We start from the raw sequence: 25,929 nt of genomic DNA on the forward strand, positions 1-25,929 counted from the left end.
TCACATAAAACTCCTAAAACTCAAATAAAAACCAAACAAGGAATTCTAAAGCGTTCACGATGTTCTCAATAACATAAACAACCAATCCGACGAGTGGGCCTCGATCATGTTACACTTGACTATCGGGCCACTTTTCGGAACCAAAACTTGACTTCTAGCTCCACGTACGTGCGTAGGGGTGGTGGTGTGCGGGCGTGCGTGTGCACGATGTCCTCATCAAATTATGCCCCCCCCTCCCCCCCAAATGTATCGTAACGGTAATGACGGTGGCCGTTACGACCACCATCACTGTTATGGAATACCTTATACATAACGATCACATAAAACTCCAGAGTCACATCTCCATTTCTTCCACCTAGCTTGAGTTTCATGGGAAACATCCTTCTCAATCTCTTCACTCTCATAACTTATTGACCCAAGGTATCAAAAGTGAACAATTTATGAAACTACTAAAAATTAGCAAAATGGAACTTTCTAAACCTAGCAAGTTCTAATTAAAAACCCTATTTTGACTCATAAAATGATTGAATTTTGTGAAGCCATTTTGGGGGCCAACACACTTTGGGTGGTTGGCCAGGGCATAGAGCTTGTCACTGGCTTTCTAGTGGTATATTATACTTGCGAAACAAATAACTTGTTGCAAAGTTATGGCTGTCCAAAGCTATAGTGCACGTTTAGGCCTTTTTGCCCTAGTTTGAGCCTTTCGGCCTGGTTTCTTTCTATGCTTAACATCCATGAAGTCATCCGCCACCTGTTCTAGGTCAGGCGATGGCTTTCACTATTTTTGCTGTTGCTAAAGGTGAGAATAGCAGTGTTATGAATTTGCGGGAGGAGCTGTGATCTGGAATGTGATGCTTAGGAGAATCTCTAGGAGGAGATTGGGGCCATCTCAACGCTCATGTCAGTAGAAAAAGATTTGATGAGGATAATGTGAAGAAGAGATGAGAATATTGAGAGAGGAGGAGGAGAGTTTGGGAGAGATGATATGTGTTAGGCTTGCATGCCCTAACACATAATATTTTATTATGAAAAAGCATATAGTACACTGCAGGGGAATAGGGAAGTGTGCACATGCACTTACACTAAAAGGACACACTATAAATATAATACACTAGCATTCTCTATACTCCCCCTCAAGTTGGAGCATAGATGTTGATCATGCCCAACTTGTCACGAACACGATGAAGAGCATCTCGACTCAAGGATTTTGTAAGAACATCAGCAAGTTGATCCCCAGATCGAACAAAAGGAGTGACAATTTCCTCGACTTTCTCCCGAATAAAGTGACAGTCAACCTCAATATGCTTGGTTCGCTCGTGGAAAACTGGGTTACGAGCAATATGGATAGCCGCTTGATTGTCACAGTGAAGAGGAATAGGACCCGAAGGAGGATAGCCAAGTTCTTCAAGAAGATTGCGAAGCCACACAAGTTCACATGTCGCATGAGCCATAGAATGATATTCTGCTTCTGCACTTGAACAATCGGTTGCTTTTTGCTCTTCCAGGTTATAAGATTGCCACCTAGGAAGGTACAGCCGGATGTAGAGCGGCGATCAAAAGTACTACCCGCACAATCAGCATCGGTATACCGAAAGATGAAGATGACCATGCAATTGAAAGTAGAGGCCAAGACCCGGCTGATTTTAAATACCGAAGTATGCGGTAGACAGTCGTGAGATGGAAGTACGAGGAGCTTGCATGAATTGGCTAACAACCCCCACTGCACATGAGAGATCTGGGCGAGTAATAGTCAGGTAAATAAGCCGGCCTACAAGTCGTCGATACATCTCGGGATCAGTAAGGAGAGGACCATCATCTGGTCGAAGCTTCTGTGAAGTATCCATGGGAGTGGTAGCAGGCTTGCACCTTAACATGCCGGTCTCCATGAGAAGATCGAGCGCATATTTTCGTTGTGACAAGACCAATTTGGATGATGAGTGAGCAACTTCAATTCCGAGGAAGTAACGAAGAGGACCAAGATCCTTGATTTCAAACTTGGTCTTCAAAAAATCTTTGACCTCCCTCATTCCAGCAGAATCACTACCGGACAAAACAATATCATCCACATAGACAATGAGAACCATGATGCCCGTCGATTGACGACATATAAAGAGAGAATGATCAGCATGACTACGAACAAAGCCAAACTCCAAGAGAGCCTGACTAAATTTTTCGAACCATGCACGTGGAGATTGTTTGAGTCCATAAAGAGCCTTCTTCAACCGACATACAAGTGCAGGGTTGTGAGAAGCAACAAAGCCAGGAGGTTGATGCATGTAAACTTCCTCTGTAAGATCCCGATGGAGAAATGCATTCTTAACATCAAGCTGAAACAAGGGCCATGGTAAATTAACGGCCAAGGAGAGCACAACACGAATTGAATTAAGCTTAGCCACTGGAGAAAATGTCTCGAAGTAATCCACACCATAAGTCTGGGTGTAACCTTTAGCAACAAGACGGGCTTTATAGCGATCAATTGAGCCATCTGGAAAAAACTTGATTGTATAAACCCATCGACAGCCAACAGGCTTATGGCCTACAGGAAGTGGCACAAGATCCCAAGTATGATTCTTCTCAAGAGCAGACATTTCTTCCATCATCGCCTTTGTCCAATCAGGACTCTGAAGAGCATGTGAGAGAGATCTAGGAATAGTCTGTGATGAAAGGGAAGCTGCAAACGACTGAAAAGACGGTGAAAGATGATCATATGAAACGAAATTACTAATGGGGTGTTGAGTACAAGATCGTGACCCTTTGCGCAAGGCAATGGGAAGATCTAAACTCGAGTTAGGAGAGTCACCTGAACCAACATCCAAAGTAAGCGGAAGGGTAGATGACCGAGCTTGTGAAGATTTATCTCGACGCTGATACACCCGCAGAGGCTTAGGCTCAACCATATCACCAACAGGATGCTGAATAGAGGGGAGAGGAGTTTTCCCATGATCATTAGGGGAAAGAGGATAACAGTTATACTCCCCCTGACGCGCAAGAGGATCACAGAGGGATCTGCCTGGAGAGGAGAAAAAAGAAAGATCCTCAAAGAATGTGACATCGGCAGAGACATATTTCTTGCGAGTCAATGGGTCAAAGCATTTATAACCTTTCTGACTCCGAGTATACCCTATAAAGACACATTTAATCGCCTTGGGACTAAGTTTATCATTACTCCCATCCAAAATTTGAACAAAGCATGTACAACCAAAAACTTTAGGTGGTAGAGGAAATGGGTTATCATGAGGATACAAAATAGTAAATGAAGATTTATAAGACAGAATACGTGAGGGTATACGATTAATAAGAAAAGTAGCAATTAAAAGAGCATCACCCCAAAAATGTTTGGGTAGATGCATACCAAGTAGAAGGGTGCGAGCAACGTCAAGAAGATGACGATTCTTTCGTTCTGCAATACCATTTTGTTGAGGAGTGCGAGCACATGACGTCCTAGATAAAATACCACGTTCCTGCAAGAAGGACAGAAAGGCAGTAGACATGTATTCTCCCCCATTATCAGAATGGAGGGATTTGATGGAACAATGAAATTGAGTGCACACTTCATGATAAAACACTTTAAATGCATCAAATACTTCACTTTTAGATTTCAAAAGATAAATCCAAGTCATGCGGGAATAATCATCAATAAAGGTAACAAAATATCTAAATCCAAAAGTCGAGGTAACTGGAGCTGGTCCCCAAACATCCGAGTGAACCAGAAGAAAAGGTTGAGATTTCCTCCCAGAAGAGCTAGGAGGAAACGTAGCACGCTGATGTTTAGACAATTCACAAATATCACAGCATAATGGTTTAGTGACAGGTAAGGAGGGAAATAAAAGTCTCAATCTAGCAATGGATGGGTGGCCTAAGCGGCAATGCCACCGAGTCATGGACTCTTGATCTAGAGAAAGGGTACTAGAAGCGGCAACAGGTGTATCATCGAGAAGATAAACGCCTCCTCGCTCATGCCCCCACCAATCACTCTCTTCGTCTGTAGGTCCTGAAACAAACAATAAGAAGGAAAGAAGGTGATGGAACAATTGAGTGATTTAGTAAGAGAGCTAACAGACAATAAGTTTAATGGAAAACGAGGCACATGCAATACGGAGGACAAAGACAAGGAAGAAGAGAGAGGGATGGAACCAATCCTAGAGATGGGAGATTGGGTTCCATCTGCGACTGTGACATACTGAGTGGGAGAAGAAGAAAAAGAAGAATAAGAAGAAAAGAATTGCAACTTACCAGTCATATAGGAGGAAGCTCCAGAGTTAATGACCCAGGAGGTAGGAGAGGATGATGCAAGAAGGGCGGTACCTGACTGGGCCGAAGCTGCGTGAGAAGGCTCAGGAATATCCCGAATGTGAAGCCGCATAAGGGCATCATATGCCGCCCGAGAAATAATAAGAGACTCCCCTGAAGTAGACTGCTCAGCTGTCGGGGTGGAAGACTGTGTCTCAGAAGCAACAGTGGAAGCAACAGAAGCAGCGGCATACGTAGGACGACCATGTAGCTGCCAGCAATAATCAATAGTGTGATTAGTTCCACCGCAATGTGAACAAATGCGGGAACCATCACGTCCTCGTCCACGTCCACCACGACCACGAAGACTACGGCCGCCGCGACTGCGATCTAGATCGCGGCCTCTACCACGACCACCAAAACCAGAAATGCGCCCTGAGCTCAAGGATGGTACCCTAAGACCAAGGGAGTACTGATCGCCAACAAGATGTGCCGAACGCTCGGGTGGCACAAATGAATGAGAAGGAAGAGTAGAGATCATAGCAGGCTGACACATGGCATAGACTGTCGTCAATGGGGGAAGAGGATCCTGCATAACAACCTGATCGTGAACGTGAAGATAATCAGAACTCAACCCAGCGAGGAACTGCATGATACGAGTATCATCCCGTTGCTTATGAGCATGTTCATGATCCTCTTTACATTTGGAAGGAAGAGGCTGATACATATCCAACTCATCCCACATACCCCGAAGCATCGAATAGTAGTCTTTTAAGGATCTGGAGTTTTGTTGAAACCGACCAATTTCTTGAATAAGCTGGAATACCCGTGAAAAATTCTGAGATTCCGAGAACATATCATGAAGCGTATCCCAAATGCCTTTAGCCGAGGATAAAAACATCACTGAGTGGCTAATCGAGGAATCCATACTATTCAACAACCATGCAATAACTTGATAATTCTCCTTTGTCCAAGACTTGTAGGTAACATCTGTAGAGCTTGGGGACTCATCCAAAATATACGACAACTTGTCACGGGCTCCTAAAAATACTTTTACAGATTGTGCCCATTGAAGATAGTTGTCACCATTCAACTTAATGGAGGTAATCTGCAAGGGGTTAGATTTAAGAGACCCTATGCCAAGAGATGAGGGCCCTTTGTCAGCCATAATAGAGTCCAAGAGAAATAAACCTATGCCAAGAGACCCCCTATGCCAAGAAAGATTGATTCAAACAACTCTATCTCACTCAATCCTTCAACATAACAAGAGATAAACCTCAAACAAATGTCAATCATCCAAAATACCATGAAACGCAATGAAATAGGGCCTGACCGAGTGAAAAACGGCCCAGCCGCACGCCCATTTGAGGTTAAAAACCTCTCAAACATTGATCTTAAGTAAAAAATCCACCATGGATAGCTTGGGAGGAAGATTTCGGTCAATCTTGAGCAAAGAAACCGAAGAAAAGCTTACCGATTTGAGGTAGATCGAAGAAAAACGGAATCTGGAACCGATTTTCGAATTTCTCTATTTCGCCCAAAATACCATGAAATGAGGTCCAATAAATTCTGAAAAAATCATGAAAAATCTTCTAAAATCAAGATCTATCAAACCCCTAAACTTTTAGCTCAAACAGAGCCCATGCGTCCGTACAACGCTGACGTCAGCCGTACGGCTGCTGACGTCAGCAAGGTGACGTGTCGCCTCTCAACCTGTTGGATGCGGAATGCCTTGAACTTGCTCTGATACCAAGTAGAAAAAGATTTGATGAGGATAATGTGAAGAAGAGATGAGAATATTGAGAGAGGAGGAGGAGAGTTTGGGAGAGATGATATGTGTTAGGCTTGCATGCCCTAACACATAATATTTTATTATGAAAAAGCATATAGTACACTGCAGGGGAATAGGGAAGTGTGCACATGCACTTACACTAAAAGGACACACTATAAATATAATACACTAGCATTCTCTATAATGTCTACGTTGCACCTAGTTCACATTGATCTCTCAGAAGATAACAGTCAGGTTCGGTGATGAATAATGGATGACAATTGTACTATGAGGCCATAATTTTACTATGAGGTCCTTTTCGCAGGTGATTTTTCCAAGTGAAATTGGCCAGAATCTGCTATAGCCAAAGCATGGAGGATCAGCACATCTCTGAGAGTCCAATTTTTCATTTGGATTGTCATGGTTTGAAAGATCCTTACCATTGATGATCTAAAGAGGAGGGAGATAGCCATTTCAAGCATGTGTATCATGTGTAGGGGAACGAAGAATGCAGGAATCATCTCCTTCTACACTGTAAAACTGCTAGGGCTCTTTTGGACCACTTCGATCTTTTTGAGTTTGCTTGGAGTACCAAGGGTACGATATCAGACCTTTTTGTGGGTTGGGTGGATAGTCTGTTTACTCTCTGTGGTAACGGAATTTGGAGGAACAATCCAGCTATGATCATGTGGGGATTTTAGAAAGAGAAATTGAAGAAATTTTGAAAATGGAGTACTCTTAAAATGTTGAGCTTATTCAGCACAATCTGTGTGTAGTTGCAAATCAGACCATGCCTTTTGCTGAATCTAGAGGGATTTCTTTCTCCGATCTTATTGGGATTGGGATTCTTTAATTCGATTTGTATCTTAAGTTTGGTGGCTGTTGTTTTAGCCATCAGTTTATGAGGGACTGTTTTGTGTGTGTGTGTGTTTTTTTTTTTTTTTGAAATTTAAAATTCTTGATCATGGGGGATGGTTCTCATCGTCCCTCTATCTCTTTGCCTGTATTTTGCCCTCGTTTCTTTAATAAATTTGGATATCATTAAAAAAAAAGGGGCTGATTATGACCATCCAACTGTCACCGTCCTGCATTAATATTGGCTGTGACATTCGCTTCACTCAAGAGAATGGAAAATGAATGTTTAACCTTGAAGATAAGTCCCATGTCACCACTATTCTCCAAGGTTCCTTCCCATGGTTTGGTCCAGTTTGATATGTTCTCAGAGACCCCATCCACAGTTAATGGCTCGAGAATTTTTGGAAAAAATATGGAGACCTTCCTGAAGCATCAAAAATTGTAGTCCCACATGATCAGTGTCCTCTCTGAACCATAGAATGAGAAATCGTGTTGCCCATCCTAGAATGGTCTGAAATAGCATTTGCTATGTCATTTACATTTAGGGCTTGTATGATTTTCCAGTGCACTGGTAAATACCATGTAGAAGAGTAATAATTATTTCCTCATGCATTTACAACATTTTCATCCATACCTGATTTGACTACCTACTTTTTTGACACGAAAACCGAGAACATTACAAAATATCTGTGGGTCCCACTGTGATGCATTTCGCTTATCCACACCGTTCATTCATTATGCTAGCTGAATTTATAGCATGAGCAAAAAAATGAGGCATATCCAAAACTCAAGTGGACCACGCCATACGAAAAAGGGAATCAAATACTTACCGTTAAAAACTTTGTGGGGCCACTGTTTTTTTTGGTGTGGGCCACTTGAGTGTTGGATCTGCTTCATTTTTTGTCTCATGCTTCAAAATATTGTGGTAAAACAGATGGACGGAACGGATATATCATATACATTACTGTACAGTTCAAAAATTAAAATTATCTCTTTTGAACCGGTTTCAAAGGCACAAATTCCTATGAATTTTCAAACACGGCGAAAACATAATAATTACCTATTTATAGTGTATTTACACTGGCTTTGAAAAAACAGACAGGCCCTTAGCTTCCAAGAACCCCTCAAGACAGTACCGATGATAAGAGGCAAAGGAGGAGATAACCTGCAAACCATAATCAGTTGCTTTGAAGCGATCTCAGGGCTGAGGGTCAACTTGACTAAATCCAAGATGGTAGGGGTCAATTTGGATGAAGGGGAAATAGATGCATTTGCAGACTCTCTCCAATGCGTCTCGGCGTCCCTGTGCCCCTCGTCTGTCCTGGAGTCTATTGATAAGCTCAGGCGCAAATTTCTGTGGAACGGAAAAGAAGCCAAAAAGCATTTCCATCTTATGGAATGGAAAGGTGTGTGCAAGCCCTGTAATGTAGGTGGAGCGGGAATTAAAGATCTCAAGCTTATGAATCGGGCTCTTCTTGGGAAGTGGATATGGAGATTGGGGACAGAAAAGGCTAATCTCTGGAATATTATAATTAAAGGTAAATATGGGGCTTCAGTGGGAGGTTGGTGGACTAAAGATTCGACCACTTACAGGGCATCTCATATCTGGAGGGGCATTCTTCGCACCAAGAAGGATGTTTTGAAAGGTATAGGGTTTGAGGTGGGTAATGGTGTAAATATCAGATTTTGGGCAGATGTTTGGGAAGGTGATGCCCATTTTTGCATTCGGTTTCCTAATATTTTCAGGCTCGTCCCTAACAAATCAGTGTATGTAGCTGAGTGCTTCTCGGTTTCGTCTCGCAAGCTCGTTTGGAATATTGTTTGTAGGAGAAATCTCAAAGACAGTGAGATAGCTGAATATGCGAACCTTCTTGAATGTATTTACAGAATTTCTCCCTCCCGCCTGGTAGCAGATTCATTGATTTGGAAGTGGGACAAATCAAACCGCTTCTCAATCAAGTCGTTATATGACCAGTCAGGTACTTTATTCAGTCACAGAGAAAGATCAGGTGACCAAGTTCATGTGGAAGTACGCGGTTCCTCTTAAGATAGCTTCTTTTGGTTGGCTAGTGGGCAAGAAGAGAATCCTAACAGTTGATAATCTGAAAAAAAGGGGGATGCAGTTTGTAAACATCTGCCTATGCTGCATGAAAGATGAAGAATCGGTCGATCACTTGCTGATTCACTGTCCCTTCATATCCAAAATCTGGTCAGACTTCTGTCAATGTTTCGGTGTTCCTTGGGCTACGGCTGGCTCGGTAGATAGTTTAATCCCAGCTTGGCATGGTGTTAGATTGGAAAAAAGAAGCAAGTGCCTGTGGAGGATGTCCATCCTAGCCATCTGGTGGTCAGTTTGGGGGGAAAGAAATGCGAGGTGTTTTCTCAACTCCTCAAATTCGGCAGAGTCTTTCTCGGTTAAGGCTAAGGGTTTTATTATCGAATGGGCGATCAATGTTCCCATGCTTAAGGATTTAGATTTTCATTTCCTAGGAGGCTAGTGAGGCTGCCCTCTCAGCGGGCGCACTCTGTCCTCTCAGTCTTTTTCTTGTATCTTTTTCTTCTCTTTTATTATATCTGCAGTTATCCTTCAAAAAAAAAAGAAGACAGTACCGATGATGAAACATCGCTGCCATGGTCTCATTGGAATAAGGAAGTATTTTCCAAATGGGAAAAATATTCTATCCTAAGATGGACCCCTTAGTGTTATCAAGCACCTCTTTCAAAGATCTATGGTCATCTAACATGCATTGGTTCCTTGCCATTCAAATTCCCCATAAATTGGAGTGCTTTTAGTTAGCTTCTTCTTCATTGAAAGATTACTTGGCTTCTTTTTTATTTTTATTTATTTTATGGTAAAGATTATTTTGTTTCCAGTTAGACCTTGAACATATCTCCAGCCTGTTTTTTACTTACATGTTGGAAATTCTCTAGTTTTTATTCTTTAATTGTTACTTTCTGCAGATTTCAGAGACAATGGATACGAGAGCAAGGCAAGGTTTGCTGCATGCTCTCGTAGGTAGAGAGGGGAAAAGAATGGATACCCTCTTGGTTCCACTGGAATTGTTGCGTTGTGTTTCCCGAACGGAGTTTTCTGATAAGAGAGCATATCTTCGGTGGCAAAAGAGGCAGGTAATTGGTCACTTTACTGTATCGTTGAGTCTTGCTCTTGGTGAAGATTTTCTGTGTTACCTAGTTCCCATTTGCTTGGATCAGTTAAATTTGCTGGAAGAAGGGCTTCTAAATCATCCTGCTGTTGGGTTTGGGGAATCTGGACGTAAGGCGAATGATTTGAGGATTCTTCTGAAAAATATTGAGGAATCTGAGGTACATGCCTTTCAGATGTTTCTTAACTGGCTCGATTATTTTCACTTGTCTATAGTCCAATATGCCTAAGAGAGTTCAAACACTCCTGTAGTTGATTTTTTGACCTGCAGTCTGCTTTTGGTATTTATTTTTTCTTGAAAGCTTTGAATGGTCTGTTTTTTGGTCAAGTATTAACTTACTTTTTACCGCTAACTCATTTTTGGCTTCTCTTTGCATGTAGCTTAGTTCATTGATGTATTACTCTTATCGTAATTTGAGTAAATTCTGACTTTTGTATTGCTACAGTCTCTTCCATCTTCTGCTGGTGAAGTCCAACGGACTGAGTGCCTAAGATCCCTAGGAGAGATCACCACTGCACTTGCTGAGAGACCAGCTCGGGGTGACCTAACTGGCGAAGTTTGCCACTGGGCGGATGGCTATCATCTTAACGTTAGGCTATACGAGAAATTGCTCTTTAGTGTTTTTGACATTCTGGATGAGGGAAAGCTTACAGAGGTTCTTTTCTTCACATGATATCACAATTTCATTCTATAACTTCCGCTATCGGGATTTATAATTATATCTACAGGTAAAATTTGTCAATTCATATGTATCTTCCTTAATTCTTTTTTTCAGCAAGTGGAAGAAATTCTTGAGCTCCTGAAGTCAACCTGGCGCATACTAGGAATCACAGAGACAATTCATGACACATGCTATGCATGGGTGCTATTTCGGCAGGTAATGTCAACTCCAGACGCTCTTTGTTTCTTGAAATTTTGTTCTGTTAGTTTTGATACTAGTTTGCTTTACAACATCAAATTCTAAAGCCCTCAACAAAAGTGTCTGTTAATCAACTGCACAGCACATTTATAATCAAGAAATTTTACTTACTAACAAATAAAATCAATATTATCCATGGATCAAATGTGTGTAGTGTGAGTTAAGGGGTTTCGAGATCTTAAGAACCATACTTTGGTGTTTGCTTATTTGATTGAGAAATGAGATCATATATTGCATTTTATCTCATTTTCAATTACATTAATGATTTATGTCATATCTAGATTAAGAGCAGCCAATGCTCTACAATTTTTAAAATTTTCCACAATCAACTAAAACCACGAAAAAAGTTTCTGGCTTTTGGGAAACCAACAAAAAACATTCTCTCGATCACAATTGACTGCAACTGGGATCATACATTAATCAGTTTATTTACCAGATGAATTCCATAACTCCAGGTTGTCTCCTGCACTTCACCCTAGTCTTTATGCTTTTGCGGTGCCTCCAACAACACTTGTGTGGGGTTTGGAAGTTGGAGAATGTGGGCATATTCTTACATTGAGCTCCCTTCCCATGGAGCATAAGCTGTTGAACTAGAAAGAACATATGGTCCACATATCCTTACATTGAGCTCCCTTCCCATGGAGCATAAGCTGTTGAACTAGAAAGAATATATGGTCCATCTGGTCACATGATCTTAAATTAATTTCTTGTATGGGAGGGCCTACCACAGTACCTTGCTGTTGGGGCTCTCAAGCATCGCCCTTCTGCTGCAGTGCTGCTTGGGCCTGGTGCACCCCCTACAAAAAAAAATAGTGCTTCTCGTTGCCAAATCTTTTCCCTTTCTTTTGAATGATTTTTCGTCCCTTATTTACTAATCTATTTTAAGTGGGTTTTGCATATGTGATTCAGGCATATGTACACAACAATATCATATATGTTTAACACATTTAGTAAACTGAGGCCAATTACAAACTCCTCATTCCTACACAAGATAGTCTCACAGTCCCATAAATGTTGGTGTCAGTGAAATTTGGGAACTAGGAAATGCTGGACTTGTTTTGTAGGATCTCTGTCCTCACTGAATTAACTACCGTAGCAACTCAAGAATGAGGATTTTGGGTTGAAATTTCAGTGTATGCATAGTTGTGCAATTATATCAAATGCCTGTGGTTTTCGAGCTGCCTTCAAATTCGTACTTGAAACCTTAATCTCAAGTTGGTTACATGAACATAAAATGTGTCAGCTTCTGGATTTTCGGATTAATAGGGGAAAGTTCTATACCGTTTCTCCACGTTTTTGCTTATTGATTGCAGGGCTTGATGTGCTTCAACTGCTGGATTCGTTTGTGCGTACAATGCTAGCTTGATTTTGAAATAGACAAGTTGTAACCTCTTGCAAAGACAATTTGTGGCAAGGGTTAGGATGCATACACTAGGTTGTTACTGTGAATGTGTAAAGCTAGCAGCCCCATGTGAAGAGTCGAGTCTGCAAGAGCTTATTCAGCACTTCAATGTAGTGAATAAATCCATAAAAATGACAGAATCTTGAAAAAGAGATGAGACATTGTTCTGGGGTGAATCAACACATTAATATCACAAGAGAATCTATGGTAGCTATCTTGGGTTGAAGTGGAGTCCTCAAGAATGTACTGATGAGCAAAAGTTCAATGAGTGATACTTCCTTGCTGGATGGGTAACACATGATGTCCTCGGGTATTCTGGCTGTCCTGGAGAATTTTGCTCCTATTTGGTTACCGACCCTTAAAAGCTTATTTGCCAGTAATATAAGGCAAAGAATGCTGTGGCAATCTCTCAGAAAAAAGAAAGAAAGAAAAAAGAATGCTGTGACAATAACTAAGACAAATATGGAGAAGATGTTGGAAATGTTTTGGAGGAATAAACATGAAGATTACTGCCTCTAGAGAGAGAATTTTGCGGAAGGATTGCGGAGATGGAAGAGATTTGAACAGAGAATGATATTCAAGAATGAGTAATGGAATTTCTTATTGATATGAGAGATCAATTGTCCCCTTCCTGTATTGCTCACTATACCTATATATTATGACAGCACATAATAAATACAATCTTATCTAATAAGAGACTCAAGTTATTCCGTATCGGTATCGGTGGGTGTAACGGTGCCCACCGTTACCTATACGGATACGGGGGTGTAACGGCGATACAGGGGCGTAACAGCCCGTAACGGTGCAAATTTTTTTTTTGCCAAAAAAATATGGATTAAATCCGGAATATTCTAAGCATTCCAAATATGCATTCATTTATAAATTGGAACATGTTTATGGTGGTGTAACGGTCCACTCTTTGGTGAGAAGTTGTATCAGACTGTCTGATGAATTTATGAACCAAACAACCTGGATTTGACTGCAAAACTCATATATTTAATTTTCTAACTATCTACTATCAATGATAGATATATTAGAATGAATGTAATATGAAAATATCTTACATGTGCTGGTGTTTGCAATTATTTTTCATAATTTATTCTATATTAAGTTATTAGCAATTTAACATACCTGTGGCTGTGACTGTGATTCCTCTCCAGTGACCTCTCATCCTCAAGTCAAGAATATTAAAAATAAAATAAAATAGTAGTGTCTGATATACTCCTCTGCAACTTGATTAAGGATTACTTGATTGGTTGTCAGGGGAGTTATTTTAAATACAAGTTTGGCAGTGTCAAGTGTGTGCTTGATTGCTTGCAATAATATTGCTGTCTGCTACAAATACTTACCTTAATACAAATATATACTTACAATTACCGTAATAAAATTCACAAGTCACCACCAAAATGAAAATCTGTTTTTTTGTGGTTGCTCGACCTCCACATCATCGTTATCGTCATCATCAGGTTGAGACTGTCCAATAGGTGGAGGTGCTACATATTCATAATATCCAGTGCCAGAAGGAAATACTAGATCAACGAAACCAGAGGATGACTGATCCTGACTAGGCAACGACTCTAACACCGAGTAAGGATATCCACCAGTACTTGTCGAATAGCCATACTGGTGCCCGTACTCAGGCTGTTGAGAATCTTGAGATTGAGAGTGTGTCTGTGATGAATAACTTGGATTTGGATCTGGATATTTATAATCATATGGATTTGGATCGGGAGGACTACTCTGACATGAATGTGTTGGAACAGGCTCAGTATAAATATAATCATAATCCAATTGGCCATAAAAATATCCATCATAATAACCAGGACCATGAGCCTATTGATGTTCTGGACCTCCCGGATCTGGTGCACCACTAGACCTACCCTCCTCCTGGTAGCTGTATCGTGACTCAGTACACATAAGTCCGACCTCGTGTACTACCTTGTCGATGTTCATCGGCATCGCGATCTGTAGACGGCTATATGGTGTGCTGAGCAACATCAGAAGTGCCAGCACCAGGAGCAGGGGCGTCATCATTACCATCATCCGACACGGTCACGCTACATTGCTCATATTCTTCTGTTGATCTTGAGCCGTACTTGGCATAAAAGCTGCCCCTCTTTCTGGGTCCAATACAGCCGCACGACTCTCTTATTGCGCTGTGTGTATTAGTGGGTCATCAATTTCTAATTCTTCACTATCCTCTTCAATTTGCTTTTCCCTTGTTTCTAACCAAGGTAGAAGTGGGTCATCCTCATCATAAATATTGTCCAAATTTATTAGACAGTAGTCTGTGTCATTGGCGACTGTAATGCTCCTATGATGTCGTCGCATTCTCAGCTTCATATTGTAGTGCATGAAGACAAGTATATCTAATGTCCTAGTCTGCAATCTATTCCCATTCTTTGAATGAATAAACGCAAAACAACTCCAATTCCTTTCGCAACTAGAAGAAGATGTTGTCTGGTTCAAAACTTTTAATGCAATTTTTTGGAGAGCTTTCGTACTCTCTCCGAAATTCATCTACCATTTGGCCAGTTGCAACCTAAATACTACATGCTGTGCAAGAGCATCTCCAAAGCTACCCAGGCGATTTCCAAATGTATCTAATTCATTCAATGCCTCTATTTGCATATTTAAGTCAGGCTCTAATCTCTTCATCACATTCTTTAGCTCGACACGAACTTCATTATCCGCAACAAACGATTGGGCATATCTATACCTAGGATTTAGGTAGTAACCTCCTGTATGAAGATCGTGATGGAGTTGTCTTGTCAATCTCTTATTGATCATCCTCCAATAAGACTCCTAGCTTCTACAATCACGTTGAATTGCCAACTTTGTCTTATTCATGGCATCATATAGGAAGCCCATGGTAGGTGCTTCGTCGGTTTCAATAAGACGGAGTACCCTCATTAGTGGCTCCATCACCTTTAAGATCGACTTGACCCTCTTCCAATATTTATTGTCCCGTATGGTATTCGCAACTTCAACCGGTGTCCTTGATGTCTTCTACCCATGTTTTGTGTTGAGTCAATCTCGGAAAGCGAATATCTCACTTAACTCTCCCCTATGCTGGTATAAACTCTCTAATGCTATAAAGTTTGTTGCGAATCTAGACGCCACAGGCCTTAACAACTCTCGTCCTTTCGTGAACTTCCTCATTATTGCGACTACTTGATTATGGTTGTAAATAAACGTTGTCACTTCTCTTTCCCTTTCGACCATTTCCTTAACATTCTTCTTCTTCCCAATATCTTCCAATATAACATCAATACAATGGGCAGCACATGGTAACCAAAAAATATGTGGTCCCTTTTTCATGAACTTATGTCCTACAAGCTTATATAATGCTTCATTATCTGTCACAATCTGCACTACATTCTTCTCTCCAATCTCATCCACAACTTTATCCATTAGTCCAGTAATATAATTAGAATCTTTTGTTACGTCTGAGGCATCAATTGACTTGTGGTATATAATTCCTAAGTAACAGTATACCATAAAGTTGATCATGCTGCGTCTGGTTGGGCCAGTCCAACCGCCACACATGATCGTGCATCCTCTGGCCTGCCATACAGGTTTAAAGGTAGCCACGTATGCTTTCACATCCATATGCTCTGCATATGTCCATTTCCCCCTAATATCCCTAGCCGTGGGAGCTTTAATTCCTTCACCAGCTTCTGCTGCTGCATCAATTACCACTTGCTAATATAGAGAATTGGCTGCGTTAGGAGGTATGTTGGCATGTATAAATAACTTTGCTGCTGTCCTACCTAGCTTCTCAACGGAAGTTCTACTCCACATTTGTTTTATCTTCTTTTGTTTAGTTGATTCTTTCCTAAATAGGATTGGATCAATAAAGGGTCTCTCAGGCTCATTTACTTCTTTATCCAAGTGTATAGAGGCATCATGTGAGGATGTCTCTCGTCGGCTCCCAAACATACGTCGTAACCTACCAAACCTACCCCCCCAACTCCACCTGCAGAAGCAGTCGCACTCCCAGCTGCGCTCCTACTCCCATTGCCCCCCGTATCATGTATTGACCCACTCGCGCCAAACATGCGACGACGTTCTTCCTCTTCACGAGCTAGACACAAGCTCTTTCTCCTAGCTATAGTTAATTTCCAATCTGAATATTCATCAGAATCAATAATATCTTCATTACGAACGCCCATATATTCAGGACCAAACACCTCCTGTCGAGCTGCATCCAAAATCTCATCTTTCTTCTTTTCTCCAGCAACATGTTTACCATTCGACTCATCCAGACTGGCTTGCATTAAAATCATTATCTCTTTTGGTACTCTAGTACATCCTGCAACTTGACCCTTTCGATGTGCCAAATGTTATTTGAGAGGCGTAATTTCACCAGTTACTAGTCTATCACAATAGTTGCACTTCATTTGGTGCTTAGTACCACCAGCCCTCTGACAATGTTGCCATCCAATATTCTCACTCACTTGTTGGCCAAACCCAAACATTTCCTTAGGTAGATACTAGATATAGATTAGATATGACCTATGTCTATGTGAGATTGTGACTCTACTCGCTATTCTAAATTTATATACAGTTTTCAGAATTTAATTAATAAAGATGATTTTATGTTCTAAACCTTAAGAAGCTCCAAAACATGGCCAATATAAGAAAATATAAACATAAAGTTACTAATTCGAAAATAGAAAAAAATATAAAATCACAACAATAATCTGTAAAATGGACATTAATATATTCTACTATGATTAACACATCATATTCTACTATTAAAACAACAACACATTAAATTAAAAAATGATTTTTCGAATTTTTTAAAAAAGTGCCGAAAATAGTGCGTATATAGAAAAAAATTATAAAAAAATATAAAATAAAAATAATAATCTGTAAAATGGACATTAATATGTTCTATTATGATTAAGATATCATATTCTACCGTTAAAACAACAACACATTAAATAAAAAATGATTTTTTGAATTTAAAAAAAAGGGCTGAAAATAGTGCGTAAATAGAAAAAAATTATAAAATCACAACAAGAATCTGTAAAATGGACATTAATATGTTCTACTATGATTAATACATCATATTCTACCATTAAAACAACAACACATTAAATAAAAAATAATTTTTCTAATTTAAAAAAAAAAAGGGCTGAAAATAGCGTGTAAATAGAAAAAAATTATAAAAAAATATAAAGTCACAATAATAATCTGTAAAATGTACATTAATATGTTCTACCATGATTAACACATCATATTCTACCATTAAAACAACAACATATTAAATAAAAAATGATTTTTCGAATTAAAAAAAAAGGGCCGAAAATAGTGCGTAAATAGAAAAAAATTATAAAAAATATAAAATCACAACAATAATCTGTAAAATGGACATTAATATGTTCTACTATGATTAACACATCATATTCTACCATTAAAACAACAACACATTAAATAAAAAATGATTTTTCGAATTAAAAAAAAGGGACCAAAAAATAGTGCGTAAATAGAAAAAATTATAAAAAATATAAAATCACAATAGTAATATGTAAAATGGAGATTAATATGTTCTACTATGATTAACGCATCATATTCTACAATTAAAATAGCAACACATTAAATAAAAAATGATTTTTCGAATTAAAAAAAGGGCTGAAAATAGTGCGTAAATTGAAAAAAATTATAAAAAAATATAAAATCATAACAAAAATTTGTAAAATGGACATTAATATCTTCTAATATGATTAACACATCATATTCTACCATTAAAACAACAACACATTGAATAAAAATTGATTTTTCGAATTAAAAAAAGGGCCGAAAATAGTGCGTAAATAGAAAAAAATTATAAAAAAATATAAAATCACAACAACAATCTGTCAAATGGACATTAATATGTTCTATTATGATTAACACATCATATTCTATCATTAAAATAGCTATACATTGAATAAAAAATATAAATACCTATTTTTGAGGAATTTCTGGAAATGGCCCACGGAGCTTCGAATTAAGAAAATCCTTAATATAAGTTGTTTTTATCTGTAATTTCAAGTTAAGAGTGGTCAAAAATTGCAATAGAATGATTTAGGAAGATTTTGGACGAAAGAAGTATAAAAAAAAGTGAAAAATCGGACCTTAAAAAGAAAAAAAACTAGTTGTTATATGACCATTATGCCCTAACTATTATTGGGCAGTAACGACCGTTACGCCCACAGAATCCGGGGGTGGGGGTGCCTGTTACGACCCCGTATCGCGTAACGGGGTCGACCGTTACCGTTACGTATCGGCCGATACGTAACTGATACTGTATACCTTATGGTACACCATTGGAGACAGTCTAGAAGATTCCGTATGGTACACAACATGTAGGATCAAAATTGTTCTATACTCTCACACCCCCTCAAGCTCAAGATGCTTTGAAAGAGAGCATTGATGGATTGCCCACAAATTGCTTGAATCTAAGTGTTGAAGAAATCTATTAGTTGGTTGTCAGAGGAGATTGATCATACGTGGAGAGTGCTATTCAGAAGATGTTAACAAAAAAAGTGACAATATATTTCAATATGCTTAGTTCTTTCATGAGAAACATCATTATGAGCATTTTGATTGTCTCATTGGATAAGATTAGGATCTTAGAGAGATGCTTACGTCTTCTAGAAACCATCCTAGCTAAACAAGTTAGCATGAGCTAGTGCTCTATACTCAGCTTGAGTACAGGATCTTGAAACAAGTGTTTGTTTCCTGCTCTTCCAAGACAAACAAAGTGGAGCCAAGAGTAACACAGAATCTAGTGGTGGATCATCAATCCTAATCTCCGGCCTAGTAAAAAATATGAATAAACTGTAGAAGTCAATGAGCTGCTTGAAGAAAGGTCTTCGGAGAGCATGTCTGTCTAATACCGGATAAATGCCTCACTGCAGCCTGATGAACGATGGTGGGAGCATAAATGAACTGGCTGACCATATGAACAAAAAGTTAATATCTGGTTTTAACTATGAGATGCACAAGATTCCCAACTATTTGGTGGTAGTGGGTGGGGTCAGAAAGTGGTACTCCATCAAATGAGTTTATTTTCCGTACAGTTGTAGAGGGGTATTTGCTACCTTCTCATCCATTATGCTGTCTTTCTGAATAATGTTCTCAATATATTTCATTGAATAAGTAGGTAGCCTTGAGAGGAATATACCACTTATAAGCCAAGAAAATATTGTAAATAACCCAAGTCCTTCATATCAAATTATTGATGCGGATATGACTTAAAGTTCCTCAATACCAGAAATGCCATTCCTAGTTATAGTCAAATCTCATGAGTGGAAGTCAAGGAGAATAATGCAGAATCATGGAAGCTTTGTTGAGGGATGGTACCCAAAATGGCAGTGCAAATGCCTTCAAACTAGGCTCGTGGCACATGTTTAAGTTAGTGTTTCAAATAGCGCTCGTAGCGTACGCTATATATTGTAGCTAAATAACATAAATCCCCCGTAGCATGTAGCGTTTGTAGCATACGCTATAATGTAAATTTTTTTTTTAAAAAAAAAGTTTTGTTTGTTAAAAATGGTATAAAACTCACATTATAAAAAACATAAAATGTAAAGTTAAAATCAAACCTTTCTTTGTTTATTTTCACTTAAAATGGCGGCGATCTGTTGTTAAAGTTGGTGTGAAACTCGCACACTAAAAAACCTTTAAAACTAAACTTAAAAGAGTAAGGGTTTCGAAGGAGGGTTTTCGAAAACCCCTCTTTATATTGATGACATTTATATTGTACTTAATACTCTTTTAACCCATGGAATTTGTATTTCTTTTTCATACTTGTGAGTTGTGACTTGTGGTTTTAATTAGACATTATTAATTAAAGTGGCCTACTTAAAAAGTTGTTGATGTGTCAATTGTTTGCTAGTTGAAGGGAAATTAAAAAATATATATTTTAATTATTATTATTTATTAATTTTAATTAAAAAATAATTTTTATTTTTTGAAAATTTAAATCAATAGATCGGCTGTCATACATGCTTGATTTCATGTTTGGAGTGTAACATTGCAAGCAATTTGGGAGAAATTGGGGAAATTTTGAATTTTCTCCAATTTCCCCCAAATTGGCCACCTACACTCAAAATTTGAAATTAGAGTGTATATGATGATCATTTAATCAAATACTCCTAAATAGTTCAGAATTAATCTCAATTGACAGCTGGGTGAAGGAAAATTTTGAAAAAAACATGGAGAACATGAAGAACCAATGAATATCAAAATCAAAGCTCCAACTTTATGATTTTTCATGCAAAACATGAAGAACTAATGGATTTGTAACCATTTGACACTGATTTAACATAATTTCAACCAAAAAAAGGGATTGGAAATTGAAAATACTCACCAGATTGAACATGTGGGATATATTGGCAGTACTTGTGCATTTCGTATCGCACAGGTGGGATACAAGATCCATTAGAGCTGGGCATCGGACCGAGTCGGATCGAATTAGGTCCAACTCGACTCGGTCCAAAATCTACGGGGCCTGACCCGAACTCGATCCGATCCGGGACCAAGTCCGGGTCATTTGACTCGAACCGATCCGAACCCCTGCTGGCCTGAACCGATCTGAGTCTGACTCGGTCAGGAAAACCGAGTTGGATCGGATTGGGCAAGGTTCGGATCGGTCCATTTTTTTCAACGGTGTGGAAATCATTATTCCCACTGTTTCCTATGATGCGATATACTTGATCATTGGATATACTTTAAATTTAGTATCAACCCCTAAAATGATCTGGAAAAACTGATGGACGGTGTGGATAAACCAAAAAAATTCAAGGCGGGCCCCACATAGTTTACTCAGTACGATAAAAACATACTGAGTTGGTTAGTACGAAATCCGATTTTGCTGCTTCTTGAAGAAGTCTTGTAATTTTTTATTGAATTTATATATTTTCTCGTTGGGTCCCATCAAGTACTACTGCTCATTTGCCTTGTATATCAAGCAACCTTTAAACTGCACCTCTCTCTCTCTCTCTCTCTCTCTCTCTCTCTCTCTCTCTGCAACTCTCATGGCAAAAGAATCATGATTTTCAGCATACCAGCTCAAAACCCATGTGAGTTCTTATCAACTCCCCCTTTTTCCATTTTCATCTATACTTCTTATTTCTAAAAAATTACAAAAATCCCATTACCTTTCTAATACCCAATACTAATCTCTCTCTATCTTTCTATCTCAAATGATATGTTCTTTCGTTTATATATAGAAACGAAATCTCAACGGTCATCTGTTTTTGAAATACATGAATTGTTATGTTTCTGATTTGGAAAAAAGGAAAAGACGATGTTGATTCATTTCTGTTTGACACTACTCATTTGAAGTGGGACTTTTTATAGAAACAGAATCATAATTATCTTAATAATACTAATTAATATCAGTATTATCATTATATAACTATATACAGGTGTGGTCTGCTTTTGGCCTATCCTTGGTCATGAGTCCCTCCATTCTCCGACCTTCTCTTATTACAATCCGTCCAATTCACAGCTCCTTGGCCATTTCAAACTGTTTTATTTATTTATTTATTTTCTCTAAAGAATGTATAATATTAATAATTGGTTCATCAGTGTTCATACATATATAAAATAAAATTTACTAGAAACTATAAAATACGCGCCATGTAGGGCCCAGATCGGATCCAATCGGATCGGATTTCGGATCGGTCCGGTCCGGATTGACATTGATCCGAGCCCGATCTGATAAATGGTCGGATCTGCCTGATCCTACCCGAACCACACCGATCCAGGCCGTCGGTTCGGTTCGGTTCGAATTGGGTCAGATCTGGTCGGATCGGGTCGGATCCACCGGATCGGGTCAGACATGCCCAACTTTAAGATCCATGGGATATATTGGCCGATATCGTCGATATTTAAAACATTGGATGTTATAATTATTTGGTTTGGTTTATAACTTTATAAATGTCGATTGGCTTTTGATAAATGATAATTACTAATTTGTTTGAACATGCTTATACTTGAAAAAAATGAATTATATATATATATATATATATATATATATATATATATATATATATATATATATATATATATATATATATATATATTCACTCTTTTTTTTTTTTTTGCTTACTATTTATCATATTTTTCCCATTTTGAAATTAAAAATAGAAGTATCGTGTCGCTTACGCTACACACTATGATGCTATTTACGCTACACACTATAGAGGGCTGAACACTATGTAACACACTATTGCTATTTAAAACACCGGTTTGAGTCCATAATGGGCATGTCGTAATTGACAAGCCTGAAGAGGTAGGTCAGGTGGAGTCATATAAATCTTCTGTCAAATAAACATTTAGAACGCAATTTTGATGTCCATTTGATAGGCAGCCATTGTCCATAGAATCAATAGGAGTTGTCGTTCTGAAATGGTCATTTAGCAGTGAGAGCAAATATTTCTCATAATCAATTCCATACTCTTGCTTGTAACCGTTTGTAACCTGCCAAGCTTTACAACGCTCATTTGATGCATCATAATTTTATCTTCGCTTTATACTGCCATTTACATCCATGAGCATGTTTTACAGATGAAAGATGAACTAAATCCCAAGTTTGAGTTTTGTCTAGAGCTACAAGCTCTTCATGCATTGTCTGTTGTCAGTGAGGATGAGTAGAATCTTCCTTGTAAGTATGAGGTTCATGATTGGAATGAACAACTATATTAGAAGTTTTATATGCTGGGGAGGAATGGTTATATGTAAGAAACCATAATGGGTAAGAAGAGTTCGATGGTGAATGTGGATACTTTCAAGTACAAGAGTTGACATGGAGGAGTCAACATCTGTAGTAGTGGGAAAGTGTTCAGTACAGAGGATTGTGATTCATATTACTAGGCGGTGGAGATTGTTTGGGGTTGCTAGTGATAGATCTTTAGAGGATCAGAAAGATGAGTTTGAGTAGAGACAAAGTATCATCAGGACGATATAGATCAGGAAAAGGATCAAGGTGAACCTAAGATTTATAGTGCAGTTTTGCTCTTGCAGTGTGGCATAATAAGTGTTGTAGCCTATCTCAAATAGTGCACCATAGACTATTTTTTGGTCTCTGATATCATAAAAAATTCTAGAAAATGTCCAAAGACCTTGATAAATTAGTCTTCAGTTGTAGCTCTCTTGCTCTAATTGATCATACATTGATGGGGGATGTTGATAGAACTTGAAACAAAAGAGATCTGGTGTTGGAAAATATTCAAGATCTGAGAGTACAAAATCCTAGCTATGAGATCAATATTATTTGGTTGAAGGATTGCAGAGATTAAAGAGATTTAAAGAGAATAATATCAAAGAATGAGTGCTGGAGTTTTGTAATAATATGAGAGACCAGCTGCTTGTATTGCATTCTATTCCTATATTTAGGTATTTTACAATTGCACACAAAAATATGATTGCTTTGCTACTACTGTAGTCGTATTGTACATCATTTGAGATAGTCTCCAAGACTTAGTATGGTACACTTTAGGAGCCAAACTATACCCTCACATAGAGAACGACCCTGAAAAAAAAGAAGAAAACTTATCTCCATTTCTTTACCATGGATACTCATGAAGAGAGAAATTATCTTCTGGAACTTACTCGAAGACAAAACATACAGTAAAAAAGTATTAACCTGAACCGAAAACAAAAGATCTCTTTGTTGATATGCTCTTACACTTGTTTGTAGATCGTCAACCATCACAAAAAGATCCTTGACAACATAATACATGTAAATACCTCTGCATCAATGATGAATGAGATGATCCTCCACTGCTGGAATCACATCTTATAAAACCCAGTTTACATACTGCGTCAACTCACCAAGGCAGATACTCATTACAATGATGAATACAACTAGTTTTGATTGATACAAGGGGAGTCTGTATTGCTGTTTGGGAAATCAATCACTTGATTAGAGGATGACGGTATGTGTATATTGAGATACAGGATGATGCACTCTACTGCAGCATAGTTCTCTGAAAGATGAGTCTGTTAAAAGGGGATCACTACTTCCACTTCTGTGGACATGAAATCAAACCCGCCATAATGCTAATATATCACCTAATTTAGGAAACCAGATATCCGAGTGAAGAATTGATTTGAGGGGTGGATCCTCAGGAAAGATGATGAGTGTAGGTGGGATGCACTGCTCAGGCTACAGAACAATCCAAATCTTGGTGGACCATTCAACAAAGGTTGGTATACACCTAATATTCAATAGTCCAATGTTTGAAGAAGTGGAAGAACAGTTCTAGCAGGGAAGCTCTCTGACTAAGGTGTTTCTATGATAACTTCCTAATAGGATTCCTACTTTTGAGTAAACATGCTTATTCCTGAACTTTTTTTTTTTTTTTGACTTTAATGGTTTTCTGTACCAGACTATTAGTTACAGATATTTCTTGTTTTCCACGCATCTCCTGAGTGATTTTTAGTTGATAAAAATGTGGTTCAGTGTTGTAGCTATGATATATCCATTAAAAAAATGTACTTGTGATTGGGGTTGTCAAGGGTCTGGGCTTGGACTGGAATACTTGGCTCAAGGGCCAGGCCCATGCCTAAAATTTAAGCCCGTCCAATAACTGGGATGGGTGGGCTTTGTTTAAGAGCTTGTCAGCTTGGACCAAGTTCAGCCTGGACCGTGTTAGGCCCATTTAGGATTTCAAGGGAATTTTTGTTGTATATCATGTCTTTAAAAAATAAAACTAAATGATGGGGGCAAACTTAATGAACAGATCAGATGTTGCACGAAGTGGGTGGCCAGGCTCGGGCTCAGGCCGTGCATAATAATTTCGGCCAGGCTTGGTCTTGTTTATTTTCTCCCATCAAGGGCCTGTGCATAGCTTTTACGTTTTGTTTTTTGGAAAGACTATTTTATTGTAAAGGGGGCCAAAGCCTAAAAACTTATAGATCAGACCAAGAAAAATAAAACAAAAAGCTATTATCTACTACATTTGAAGCAACGACTATTCCTAAAGCTATTATCTCCTAGGATTCGTCTACTTTGATTCCTAAAGCAGTGAAAATTCCCTTCTCCCCAAATAGACCACAAACTAGCCAACACCACCATTCTCCACAAAGCCTTTACTACCTTTGCACACTCCACCTCTGTGCCACGTGGAAATCAAAAAAACTTTCAATTGAGCTCGGCACTACCCATGCCACCTGAAATAGATGCAAGAAACAATTGAGCTCAATGCTACCCTGCCACCCCAAATTAATGCAGACAACCATTCCAAATGCCCTCTCGTAAAGGGACAATGGAGAAAGAGATGATCCACCAACTTCGCACTATGAAGACACATAACACAAACATCCAGGAGAATCATTCCTCTTGCGGGGGTTATCCACCGCAAGCACCTTTTTTCTTCCCACAAGTCAAGCCAACACAACAAACTTGGGAAGAGTGCCATAATACCAAACCATAACTGTATGATAGCATTGAGTACTCTTGGAAGATCCAATTAAAACCCTATACCAAGATTTCTTGGAGAAAATCCTTGATTTTTCTTTCTTTCATACCACCTCATGCCTCACTTCCACTGACGAATTCACTTTGCTTAATAAGCTTAACCAA

The 25,929-nt window shown here is 38.7% G+C and overlaps 1 protein-coding gene across 2 annotated transcripts in view; it reads left to right on the forward strand.

The window, feature by feature from the left end:
- LOC131227340 (protein unc-13 homolog) overlaps window positions 1-25,929 on the forward strand; it is a 127,531-nt gene that overhangs the window by 11,202 nt on the left and 90,400 nt on the right. For both annotated transcript variants that reach the window (XM_058223123.1, XM_058223122.1), the window contains 4 exons: window positions 9,818-9,985; window positions 10,070-10,180; window positions 10,466-10,675; window positions 10,796-10,897. In XM_058223123.1, the coding sequence (XP_058079106.1) occupies window positions 9,818-9,985; window positions 10,070-10,180; window positions 10,466-10,675; window positions 10,796-10,897 (591 nt within the window). The remainder of the gene's footprint in view (window positions 1-9,817; window positions 9,986-10,069; window positions 10,181-10,465; window positions 10,676-10,795; window positions 10,898-25,929) is intronic.

The sequence above is a fragment of the Magnolia sinica genome, chromosome 15 (genome assembly GCF_029962835.1).
Source record: "Magnolia sinica isolate HGM2019 chromosome 15, MsV1, whole genome shotgun sequence".
Lineage (NCBI taxonomy): Eukaryota > Viridiplantae > Streptophyta > Magnoliopsida > Magnoliales > Magnoliaceae > Magnolia > Magnolia sinica.